Source organism: Cynocephalus volans, chromosome 2 (assembly GCF_027409185.1).
Source record: "Cynocephalus volans isolate mCynVol1 chromosome 2, mCynVol1.pri, whole genome shotgun sequence".
NCBI classification, from domain to species: Eukaryota; Metazoa; Chordata; class Mammalia; order Dermoptera; family Cynocephalidae; genus Cynocephalus; species Cynocephalus volans.
The window spans coordinates 18,488,803-18,502,615 of record NC_084461.1 but is presented as its reverse complement, the minus strand read 5'-3'; the positions used below and the strand labels follow the sequence as shown (position 1 = coordinate 18,502,615).

The 13,813-nt window shown below is 33.9% G+C and overlaps 1 protein-coding gene across 1 annotated transcript in view; it reads left to right on the top strand.

Annotated features, from left to right (window-relative positions):
- The window catches only part of CDH18 (cadherin 18), a 342,030-nt gene that overhangs the window by 72,941 nt on the left and 255,276 nt on the right, over positions 1-13,813 (top strand). The window contains exon 2 of the mRNA XM_063086030.1: positions 637-931. Coding sequence (XP_062942100.1) covers positions 637-931 — 295 coding nt within the window. The remainder of the gene's footprint in view (positions 1-636; positions 932-13,813) is intronic.

The following is a 13,813-nucleotide window of genomic DNA, read 5'->3' as shown; positions in this document are numbered from 1 at the left end:
TAACTGGGGTGAGTTGGTATCTCAGTGTGGTGTTTATTTGCATCTCCCTGATGCTACGTGATGCTGAGCATTTTTTCATATGTCTGTTGGCCCTTTGTATAACTGCCTTTGATTTGTATCAAATTATAAAATTAATGAATCTGTGGCAAATTTTATGGAAATTTTAATAATTAATTTGAATCTCAATTTTTCTTACCATATATTTTTCTATCTTTATGATTGAAATAGAATTTCAAACGATTAGCTAAAAACAAACAAAAATGTTATTGTCATAATTATGTAAGGCAACAGTGATCTGCTAGGAATATCTTTTCCCAACTTTATTGTAGTTAGTGAAATGCTGATTTAGTGGGTTGACAAGAATTGTTATTATTTGTCTTCAAATAAATATTATTTGTTGATTTTTCTTAAATCAATAATTGAATCTTAGACAAATCATGATAAAAATATCCATATTAATAACATGTGGAGAAAAACTGGAGAAAAATAAATGATTATAGTAACACACAGGATACAGTGGAAAAAGAAAAGTCATATTTAAACTAAGTATTAAGTTATATACAGGGAATTTTTAGAGAACATGATGTGAGGTTGGAATACAATTGAATGCAAAATTATTCCGTGTGTATTTTACAGCTGCACTCCAATTCTGACAAAGGTGATGGGTCTGTCAAGTACATCCTTACTGGAGAAGGCGCCGGGACTATATTTATTATTGATGATACGACGGGTGACATCCACTCAACGAAAAGCCTAGACAGAGAGCAGAAGACTCATTATGTGCTTCATGCCCAGGCTATTGACAGACGGACAAACAAACCTCTTGAACCTGAATCTGAGTTCATCATCAAAGTACAAGATATCAACGACAATGCTCCAAAATTCACTGATGGACCGTACATTGTCACAGTGCCTGAAATGTCAGATATGGGTAAGAAAATCATTTTTATAGTTGAATAGTTAATTTTTTTTTAAATCCAAAAGTCATATTTTGAAGATCCATTTTTAATTTTGTGTGTGTACAAATCTGGAGAATTTTCCAAATATTTTCATATTTTTCTGTGGCTTAAAGTGGGACTAGTTATTATAGTATTTATTAAAATTAATTTCCGAACATGTAATTTTAGATAATGGCTTAAACTCAGGGAAAAAAAATTCTTAAACTGGAGGACACCTGCAATTCTTGCTTTGAATATTCACATAAAGATTTTACGTGAAAGATTTAGGGAGGAACAATAATATTTTTTTCTCTGAGGTAAAGAATACACTGAATTTACAAGTTTAATAGACTTTCTGAATTCCAGGAAGGGTTAATAGAATAACAATCAAACATAGGTAAATCCTGGGAAAGTTCTTAAAGCCTAAGAATACAGAGAAAATTTTATAAACTTTCTTTTTATTTTTATTGGTTATGAATATTCATGAGGTATCGAGCTGATTATGATCCTTCATGCCGAAGATGTGAAGGCCAGATTCATACTGGCAGCAATGCCCGTTACCAGATTTTTAAAAATTACCTACTAAGAAAAAAATGTATTCATTTCATATTTATCACGTGAAATTCTGGAATTTGGTAGACAGTTGAATCCCCTTTACAGTCTGCAGAGGAAAGACCAAAACCCCAAATCTTTTGTTCAGTCACAATACGATTCATCTGTCAGGGTGAAATAAATATCTGGAGTAGGATCCAGAAAGTATATCATCATCCTACCTAACTGAGAAACCTATTTGAGAAAATCGTTGAAATTGAAAGTAATTATAGTGAATTAAAGCAGAGATCTAAAAGTCAAGGAAAATGACAAAGAGAGGAAACACATTATCGGTGATGAATCCTGAAATAGACGCATGTGTGTGTGTGCATATGTGTGTGCAAAAACGTGTGTGTGTACATTGGTACTTTTGAAGATGCAAAAGGATATTGCACAGTCTAAGTAAGAATCATGATGTATAAAGGAATTAGCAAAGGCCAGGTTGAGGACTTGGGCACAACATTTCAAGTACTCACCGAGGGCTTGGGAGTCAGAAGTGAATGGAGAATAGCTAATATTCTTAACTTCTCTTAATGAGATGAATGTGGTTGAGGAACAAAAATGTAATATCTGAAAGTAGTAAAAAAAAAAATGAGAGAAAGTTTTAAGTCTCTGTACTACTGTGGTTGCAAGCAAGATTCTATTGAAAGAGAAATTTTATGGCAAGCCATAGTCTAAATATCGGAAATTATGTTTTATTAGTGTGTGTGTGTGTGTGTGTGTGTGTGTGTGTGTGTGTGTGTGTGTGCTTGACCTCATTATTGTGGAAAAACAAATATGTAAAAATCATCATAATAGCACATAATGCACATTGTAATGTGAGTGTACAGAAGGTGATATGAAAGTTAGTGGAGGGAGAAACCCAGTTTGCATCATGCTTAAAAATGGATGATATTTGCATTAACTCTGATTTTAGAAATAAAAAGCTAATACTATCGTAGAGCAGCAAACAATGGTGAGGAATCAAATCTAGCCTGCTATCTGTCTTCATAAATAATGTTTTCCTGGAATACAGCCATACTCATTCAAAGATTGGCAGTAGTAGTTTTGGCACAGCAATGGCAGAATTGGAGAGAGGCGCGAGGAAAACCATATGGTTCACAAAGCCTAACATATTTGCTACGTTGCCTTTTATAGAATAAGTTTGCCAATGTCCATTGTAAGAGATGGCAGGGGATGAGACGCAAGGCAGGAGAACAGTTAGAGGGTGGTGTTATAGTCCTGACAGACAAGGTGTCTGCTGATCGAGAGCAGTTAGTGTTCTGCCAGCCTGGCTGGACTATACACATGTACACAGAAACATGACATTTGTTACAAATGCATAGGATTATGATTCTTCCCTTTGGGTAGACATTGTTAGTTATGTAGCCAGTATCCAGCCTTCCCTTCTGTGTTGCTAAGAGAACTTAGTTTTGTGTAAGGTGACACCGTACAGAGTTAACTATTCACCTTCCACCACTCCCTTTCATCCGGGGGTGGCTCTGTGACCTAGTTCTAGCTGGTAGGATGAATGTGGAGGTCAGTGTGGTGGAACCTCCCAGAGAGACACAACTGGCACACATATTTCACCCGTTGCTCTTGTCCTTTCTTGCTGCCTGTAATAGAGATGCGATGTAGAAATGCAGCAGCCACTTGCAACCATAAGTTGAAAGCCTCTTGCTGACAAAGAACACAAAGACAAAAGAGCCTGGAAAAACGATGCAATCACAGAACTGACGTTCCAGCCTTGGCCTGCCTATCTCAAGACCTGTCTTAAGAAAATAAATTTTCTATTTAAGCTCTTTAGTTGGCCCTTAAATACATGCAACTACATTGAATTATGAATTAGTACTTGGACAAATTCTACATTTTAATATGGACCCAAGAACTAAAGAATTGAACCTAATACTGAATCAAAATGAATAGCGAGGAAATTTCTGGGTTCAGATGAGAAACAGTGGTGTCATTCTCCATTAAGTGCCTTGATTCGGGATGGTACATGAAATCTTCAATCCTATTCTCTTCCACTACGTACTTGTGATGCCAAGTGATTGTGCTATGGGAGCAATTTTTCTTTCTGCCTGAGGTGTAGCTACCAGCTAATTTCAGAATCTTAATCTTGCCATCAACTGTAGAATCAATTGTATCCATACAAGTTCTGATCAGTAGTTAAAAGTAGATTGCATATTTTGAAAGTGGACTTTGGGTTCTGTAGAAAATCTATAATTGATTGTCACAAAACAATCAGTTAGTGTTTCCAGGATCTGGAACTACAGGTTGCCATATCTACTGTCATAACGATCACAGAAACAACTACAAGGAATATTTATTGAGCACTTACCGGGTGCCAGGCATTGTGTGCCACTTAATTTCATGCTTATATCATCAGGAGGTCAGTGCTATGATTATCCTTGCTTTACAAAAAAACAAAATGTAGAATTAAGTGATTTAACTAAAATCACGTGGTTAGTAAGAATTGGAACAGGAAAAGATTTCCAAGCTAGATGTAGTTTTCATTTTTTGATATTGTTTTAAAAAATTAGAATTATTTAAAATTAGAATTATTGTGGAATAATTCTAAAACAACAAAATGCCAGGGGATTCTCCAGAATCTATTCAGTTTACTGAGCTATAAGCAGTATCCTTTTTGATTCATTAGAATATAATTTATGTTATCACAATGTTTCTTTTGTCTAGCAGATATATTTTTTTGGTTGGCTACATACAGTAAAGGGGACAATTCATCCTAAGATTCCTGGAAGTAAGAGAACAGTTATTTATTTGTACTAGAATCTCATCCCTAGAAAGTCTGACAGGGACATGATTTGAAAAAAAGAAAAAGAAAAAAGAAAAAGAATCCTTTTAACAGCGCCAAAATAAATTTTGAAGAACAATGTAAATAGTAAATAATTCCATGATATAACTATAAAAACTGAAACTTTCAATAATTCCAATGAGTATGAAGACATAAGGTATCAATTTAAACAAATAAAAATTTTAAAATATAGATGTCAAAAATTATGCTAAATCTAATCAGATAAAAGATAAACTGAAATATTTGTAAATATATAAGGCAGACAAAGAACTAATTTTTATTGTAGAAGGAGTTTTTAATTAGTAAGGAATAAATTACCCTATAACCAAGCAAGAATGGGCAAATTACATCAGCAAGGTATTCACAGAAATAAGAAACCCGTTAATTACACAAAATCTCAAATTTCACCAGTAATTTAAGAAAGCACAAAAGAAAAAGAGATGCCGGTGTTTACTTACCAAGTATGCAAGTTTGATAATTCACAGAGTTGTTAATGTGCAGAACTTCCTGTAGGAAGGTGAATTCTCAAATTTTTTGAGGGGAAATTTGGCCATATCGGTATTTATCTAAATACTAAAAAGATCATTGTCTTTTGTTGAACAATATCCGTTGTTTAAAGCTATTATGTAGATACATAGACATAGATATGCAGAGATGTGTGTGAAAGGATGGCCACTACAATATTGTCCATAAAAGTAAAAAATTTATTATAGTGATATTTTCAAGTGGATGACTCTTCAAAAATATACAGAATCCTATGAAGCCTAAAAATGAATGAATTTAAATGGTACATGGTGACATTAGAAGATCTGTATTGTTTAAGTGAGAAAAAAAAGTTTTCATAAATACTTATAGTCTGGCCTCCACCTTATTATAAAGAATACTGCAGAATATAAAGCCCACGCACAGGAGATATCTGAAGGAAACACACATACAATTGAAGATGTTTTTTCTAAAAAAAAAAAAAAAAGTGTGGCTTTATCTGGTATGAAAGACATACATTCTTTATTAAAAATGCCATATGTCATTTATAAATGAAAGTAAAAAGTAAAATCTAAATTTGTGATAATTTTTTATAACATTAACACTTAATTTAGCGATATACTGGTTTCTAGCACTAAACAAATGCTAACAATAGGGTAGGTAGGTAACAATAAAATTTTTCTATACATGTGGTGCCGGATAAGATCATTGTTTTCACCATATCATCATTAATTGAGTTTTGAATCATCCAATGTTTTTTTTTTTTTTTTTTTTAAATCTCTTTCCTTATACATATCTAAATCTTTTTTGGAGAGAGAGATAGACTTAAGATGTTTTATGTGATAGTGGCTAGTAATAAAATGGTAAATAAAACAAGGCCACTATTTTTTAGGAGACTGTGGATATATAAACAAAATTTCAATATGGTTCCTGATAAGCACAGAAATAGAGGAAAAATAGAATTGGGCAGGGAACCCAGCTTGTGGATTAGAGAAGATGTCCTTGATGTACAGGGGTTTATCAGTTAGCAAGTGAGAAAAAACAAACATTCTACTCATAGCATACAATGATGAAAAATACTCCTTTCTTCCCTGTGACTTTAAAGTCCAATTAGGAGTGTGTGAGTGTGTGTGTGTGTGTGTGTGTGTGTGTGTGTGTGTGTGTGTGTGTGTGTGTGTGTGTGTGAATGTGTATGTGTGTATATGTGTGTGTGTATGTGTTTTGGATAATTAAACAGGAACATCATTCAAATGATGGAATCCTTATATAGCCTTTCAAAATATGCCATGAGAATACAGAGAAGGCAACAACAGAGAATTCCTGAGCGTGCAATATTTTATCAGATTATTGTTTCTTGTATCTCAACTTAGGGATCTAAGTAATGGTCATGGATCTACTCCAAGTAATTCCTATAGTGAAAAAAGCAAAATGTGATTGTATATTTCTTGTCAGTAGGTAATAATCAGCAGATTAAGTCTGTGGCATTCTGGATGGTTTCATAAAGAAAGATGCAAAAATAAAGTGGTTTGTGAAGCATGTTTTAATATAAGGTTTTTCTTTATCTCTTGATTTACACAATGCAGTTTCAACTATCATCTGGGAAAATCATATTCCCCTACAGAAGGTTTTTTTCACTTTTTTCACTATTGATATTTTAGACTGCATAATTCTTTGTCATGGGCCTTCCCTGTGGATTGTAGAATGTTTAGCAGCAGCCCTGGCCTCTACTCAATAGATGCCAGTAGCACCCTCCCTCTACCACCAAGTGGTGATGTCTCCAGACATTGCCAAGTGTCCTCTGGAGGCAAAATTGCTTTCAGTTGAGAAGAGTGCCCTAGGGAACATGAAAGATAAAAACATTAAAAAAAAAAAAAATTCAAAGTAGAAACATGAATTGGAGAACATATTATTTAAATTTGTAGTCACTTCCAAAGAGAATTTGTAACACTAGAATGTTCATGTCACATATCTTATGGCCAAAAACCATTCTATCTGGCTAGGTAAGTAATTTTGGTATTTAAATATTAATTGCCATATTCAAATGAACAATACTATGAAAACGTTAAGGAAAACCTTTGATTAGAATTAGGTTATTCATGCCGACAGAAAGAAGAGTAGTAGTGTGGCTACTTGAGAGTCATGATGGCTCTCATTTTTAAAAGAAAAGCTGTGCGATTTATCACCTTAACGTAGAAGACCACTTGAATCATATTGGGCGCCTACCAAGCTACTGTCTCTGTATATATGTTTGTATGTATATATGTGTATGTATGCATACATACGTTTTACTTTTTAAAATATTTAACAAATTTTAACAGAGTGGACATCTGTGTACAGAGTGGCATGATAATATTGTTGAGGGTAAATATAACCTGGATAGGCCCGTAAGAGACTTGTACGCATTTTATCAATGCAAATTTGATATTTTATTTTTTTCTGTGATATGTAGTATATTATCATGCCAATCTTGATGATTTTTACCGCCTTTTACCAATTATTCTATTTAATTTACTTTCCTATAATTTATTAAATGCCCAAGATTTTCAGAATTGAGACTTAAGAATATGAGATGATAAGAAAATGCTTTGTGTTTATCACAATACAGAGAGGAAAATAACCATGAGATGAAATTACACCTGCTTTTTGACTCAGCAGACATGTGAATATGTGGCATTTTAGAAATGAAGATAAGATCAATAAAATTGTATTTGTCAATGGCATTACCATTCTCACAAGGAAAGAGCAGCATTGGTGATTAAGAAATTTAGCAATATTGCAAAGACGTATTATTACTAATAAAAAGCTGGTAAAGGTATTTGTTTTAATTGTGTATATCAATAAATCCCTTTTCTTTAAAACAACAGGAATCATTTTGTCACTTGTATTTTTATAGAAACATACCTAAATTTATGCAATTACAGTATAGTTTTCACTTAGAATCAGGAGTTTGCAAGTATAAATTTAAATTTGTTTATATTGCATCACTTTGATTTTTTTTTAAATGCTTTATATCTAGAAATTGTTTCAAAGAAAATCATACCAGATCACAATACAATCTGGCCAAAATTAAACTTCACAACTTCTTTCTTTTTTAAAGAAGCATTTCTGCATAGAAATGTATAAATCTCTAACTCTTCTATACAATAATAAAATATGGCTATCATTAAACATCATTTAAAACATTTAACAGATTATAACAGGTTATAGCAACAATGATATTTAATTTATGTGAAAGAAAATAAAATATATTTTATCAGAATTATGAATATATAATTTATGAACTTTAGATTCAATGGAACAATCATTTTGCAGACAAAGAAAATATAAATTTTTAGTGTATGCTCCAAAAGTCCACAAGCTTCCTTGTCTTTAGAGATGTATTCAAATGTCTCTAACGTTTTTCGTGTCTTCTTTTTTTCCCCTCCAATCTCTAAAACTCCCTCTGCAGAGGTTGTTTCCTGTTGCAGAGCAACAAGAGGAGACACCAGCTGTGCTGACTTTATTGTGCTGCTTGTTGGGGCACTGATTTAGTTCTGTCCAGATATCTTGGGAGCATCACCCTGGACGTCTGCCAGGATTCTAGAAGCAATTTTATAATCATTACCCTGGGGCATAATCTTCAAAATTAGGTCCTTTAGTAAAGAGAAGATAGCACTACAATTCTACCTAGTACATTAGAATGCACATGAATCATAGACTGGACAAAAAATTCCAAGTTTCATAACTTTCTTCTTCTCTCCTGTATTATTCTGTTTCTGTTGCTTAGAACAGAATATCAGAAATTGTAATTACAAAGAAATAGAATGTATTTCTCACCGTTATGGAGGCTGGGGAGTTCAAGGTCCAGGGAACACATCTAGTGAGCACCTTCTCCTTGGTGGGAGCTCTAGAGTTCCATGGTGATGCAGAATATCACATATCAAAGGGGTCTAAGTGAACGTGCTTCTGAGTGTGCTCACTTGCACTCCTTATAAAGCCACCGGTCCACACCCATGATAAACCATTAAACCACTAACCCATACTCCATGAATGGATTAACCTGTTCATGAGAGCACAGTCCTCACAATCCAATCACCTCTTAAGGGTCCTAACTTTTAACACTGCCACATTGGGAATCAAGCTCCCATACACGCTTAAGAGGGGAAACACATTCAGACCATGTCATCTCCTTTCTTCTCATAACTCTTCTTTGTCATTTAGCTTTTGTTGTGCAACAAATCTACCTCCATCTTAGTAGCCCAAAATAATATTTATTTTATTGACTGGCAGTGCTGTGGGTTGAGCTGCTCTTCTGCTGGGGTCACACATTGGGCTGCAGTCATTTGGTGGCTCAAGCAGGACAGATGCCTCACTCACATGCAGTGGTGCATGCTGGCTTTCAACTGGTTTGTCTGGGTCTCAGCCGGGTGGCTGATCTCTGATCCCTGGTCTCTCTCCCTCCTGCAGGTGAGGCTGAATGACTTCACATGCATTCACAGGGCACAGTTCAACAGAGTGAGGGCAGCGGCTTCAGGGTTTTTGAAGAGTAGTCACAGAAGCTCTGCTTTTTTACTTTTTCTGTATTCTGTTATTTTAACCCCCTCACTTAAAACAAGGAGTTCTGTAAATATTTACTGGATCAATACATGATGACCCTTTCCACCTACAATTGCATGTGGAGGAAAAATTCTGTAGAAACATAGCCTCTTAATTTTTGGAACATCTTTGTTCTGTTAATAGGTAAAAACAATTATTATTGCTTCGTTGGGTAATAGTTCATTTTGTTTTTTTATATATGATCAAATTTGTTGTTGTAAATTCAAGAAAGACCCAATAAACAAATTTAGTTTCTCACTTTTATTCAATGGTTAATGTGACTTACCAGATTGCATTTGATGCCTCAGCCAATTTCTTAGTTTCTTCATTTGCTTTTTAAAAAGTAGACTACACTTGGAATTCTGCAATAAAACTGAACACAATAGAAAATACCTGACTGGAAAAGATAAGTTCTTCTTTAACATAAGTTACAACTAATTCACACAAACTAAGTCTGCACATCATGATTTAAAAATTATAAAAATTATAATATATATATATTATAATCTGAAAATATGAATCAGTCTATGCTATTGCTTGTATATTTTACTACAATCACATAAATTGAAATTATTATACATTTTATAAGTTGAAAAAGATCTTAAGCAAAGAGTAAAATGATCGGATTAGGGCATTTACTGTTGAAATTTTATATTCTAAAAACTCAGATGTGCCAGAATTCACCCTCACTTTTAATTGAACTTGATTTCCAATTCTGTTTTGAGCATCTAATTTTTTTTTTTTTTTTTGAGATACCATTTTGGATGGTTTTCTCCACCTTTGAGGAGTCAGGTGTAGCATTTAATACTCATTAAACACATACAGAGAGAAAGCTGAGCATGTACAGGGATTAGGCCCAGCAATTAGGTATAAAGGCACAGGGATCAGATATGAGAAAAAACTCAGAGCAACCAGATGTAAAGGGAATGCACAGCAATCATGTGTAGAGAAAGTCATAGTTACCAGGTATAGATAGAAGGCAAAGCCATCAGGTATAGTGTGAAGGCGTATCAATCAGGTAGAGAATGAATGCACAGTGATCAGGTTGAGAATGAAAGCACGTCATATGCATGTGCAGAAGGCACAGTTAGAAAGAGGACTGTCAGTGCCATCATGGATTTCTGCCATGTGACATCTTCGTTCCCACTGGTTTTCAGTGGTCAGTTCTTGGTGGCCATGGCTGAACGCTCTCTGTCGTAATTGAAAGTCTTCTTGGGATCCACTGAGTTTCTCTTAGGCAAATTTCATTTCCCACTTTAGTAAATGGGAAATAGTTTTTGCTGCCATACATGGGCAAGGAGAAATCTCTATGAAGTTCAATCTAGACTTTTGTTGCCTTCACAAACTAAATGCTGTCTTTAAGTCTTTCTCTGCTGTGCTGCACTGAAACACCATGAAATAATGTGGAAGTCGTGCTCCTTCAGAAAGGGAGCTCTAATTTGGAAGTTTATCCCAACATCACATATAAACAGCAAACACACGTATAAGCAAATGTGATGGCTTTTGTTTTGTGCAACCATTTGTGGTCATTTGTTACACAGCAATAGAAAACGAACACAATGAATTAGAAAAGTCTAAATATGTATCAATGAACAATGTGTAATATCATGTGTCATATATTATGTGTCCTATAAGAACAAATCAAAGTATCTGTTATCTCTCTTTAAAGTTCAGTAATTTACTAGAATGTTTCTCTGCGGTGGTCCTTCCATGTAATTTTCCTTTCCTATGCAATGCTTTGTATAATTTAAATTGTTACATGCAAAAGTGTTTTTCGTTACTGGATATTGAATTCTTGAGTTGCAACTTAATATAATTTTTTATGGTCCATTATTTCAGGTCCCTTAATTTAGGGACACCAATTACATATATATTTATGATGTTTCTTATTCTTCACAGCTACCCTATACACTCAGTTCTGGAGTATTGGCTTCTTTCTTAAATTATCTCAATTCTATCCTCTAACTAAATTACTTACATTAACTGTGTGTGTGTGTGTGTGTGTGTGTGTGTGTATGCTTTTTTTTTTTAACATAGATTGCATGGAGATGTCCATGAGAAATTGATAGGCAGAGAAAAAAAATGCATAGTGTTTTCTTTAGTACGTACATAACTACATTATAGACCTTTGAATGAACAGAGATAGAGTTAAGGAAAGATCTAGAAGATGCTGTTAAGGTTGCTTTTCTTAAGAGAAGTGGCACTGTAGTTATATTTATTTTTCTTACCAAGAACATATTTTATTTCTTTAATTTAAAATATCCAATATGATCAATACAATTAACAAAAAGAAGTTGAATGGGAGTGGTTCCCTGTTGTCCTTTCAGCAAAGAGGTACACGAGCACCCATCCCCAAAGTGCTTTAGAACTAAATTTACACTTTGATTCACAGTCAGTGTGATTAAAGCAGCCACTGAGACTGTAACTGACAAAGACATGAGGAACTTAGTGATTACAAGCAGCATTTCATGAAATCTGTTCGCCAGTTTTATTTTTTCTTGAATATATAGAGAAAGATAGATAAGGGGCTGGCTGGTTAGCTCAGTTGGTTAGAACAAAGCGTTGATAACACCAAGGTCAAGAGTTCAGATCCCACACCAGCCACCTGCAAAAAAATATATATATGTATATAGATAGATAGATAGATAGATAGATAGATAGATAGATAGACAGACAGACACATAGATAATCTCCAAACTCACAAGACTGTACTGTACTGTTCATACTTTAATTTACCTGGTTTGATGTTGCAAACACTTGTCTGTGTTTACAGAAACAGAGTAACATGCACATAATATTTTCATTTTGACAGTATTTTAAATGATCTAGATCATATGTTTAATTAATTTGATCTTTGGTTAGAATTATTTTTCATATTCATCAAGAGAGAAAACAGGAAGCAACATCACATGTACGTGAACCAAAAGACAAGAAGTACAAGCATAAACAATTTTTATAACTTTATCAGAAAATCCATTACCTCAAAACATTTTGTAGTATTCTCAGTTCAAAAAGTCATTGTCAATAAAGTATTACAGCAACATTGTGGAAGGTAGCACAATGGCAGCTCAGTAGCCTTTGTCCCTGAGGGAGCACAAGCCACGGCAAAGCCACAAAGCCCAACTGTAGTGTGCAGTGGAGTAAGAAATCAACTCTCATTGTTTAAAGACTCTAACATTTAGGGAGTGTTTGTTATTACAACAAACTTATCCTTAAATATATCTTCCTGGTATATTTCCCCTTGATGTGTCAAAGAGGATATGCCGAAAAGAAACCATAAATATTTCAAAAAGAAACCATAATAATAAGGTAGAGTACCAATAGTAGATAAGATATTTTGAAAAAATCCTTAGGCATTAAAAACACTGAAATTGGATGAACAGGGGAAAAGAGGTCAAATTTCTACTGCTAAACATTAAAGGTAAACATTATTCTGCTCAAAAAAGCCCTTGTGCATACAATAACATGGAGAAGGACTGGGGGAAGTCACCTGGGCAACTTACCAAATTCAATAAAAGAAAAAAAAAAAGGAAAAGTTTTTTTAACCTCTTCTGTGCAAAAAAATATATATTTTTATTCTACCATAAAATCTTTGATGATTTTTTCTACAGATGGCTCAAAATAGGGGTATCAGGATATAAGAATGAAGCAGAAAATAGCTTTAAGTAAACCAAAATGTCCACATCAGAAGGAAACCAAAAAAGCATAAAACATCTCTTACAATAGGCAAATATCACAAATTCCCCTCTTCTGATGCAAGTCACTCCTCACTTTGGGGACACAAGAGTCCTCAGTATGCCTGGAAAATGTGTCAACCCATCCCAGCCACCCTTATTAAGATGTAGCATTCCTATTGAAAGTGAGAAACATTGCTTAATTTCTAAAAAATAACATGTTATATATCTTTTAACCAACCTGCTGTTTCATTTCTTTTTCTTTTTTTGACAACACAAAAACAACAACACAAAAGACAGGGATTAAAATGAACAGTAGAATAATTATTCACTGCAAAGAAACAAAAAGAATTCAGAGAAAATAGAATAATTTAAATTAAAAATTAACTTCCTATACTGTGAAATCGTGCTGCATTCATTAATCAAGGACAAGATGAAATGAAAAGTAAAGCTTTCAAGAAATATTTTTTTTTAAATTAAAGATGAGATGTTGAAATTATAATTGATAGACTGAATAAGGGAAGGGTATAGCTGAAGACTAAGGTGATGATATGGCAAACATAGGATATTTCACATTACGTAGAACAAAAAGGAAGAAGCAAAAAGAATATACATTAATGATCAAGGATGATCAACTGAAATTGTCTCACATTTGTCATGAAAGAAATATGTAAAGAACCGGACAAAATTAAACCTGAGTTTTCAGCTTGAAAACAAATGAATAAGGTCTGGCTGGTGGGCTCAGATGGTTACAGCAT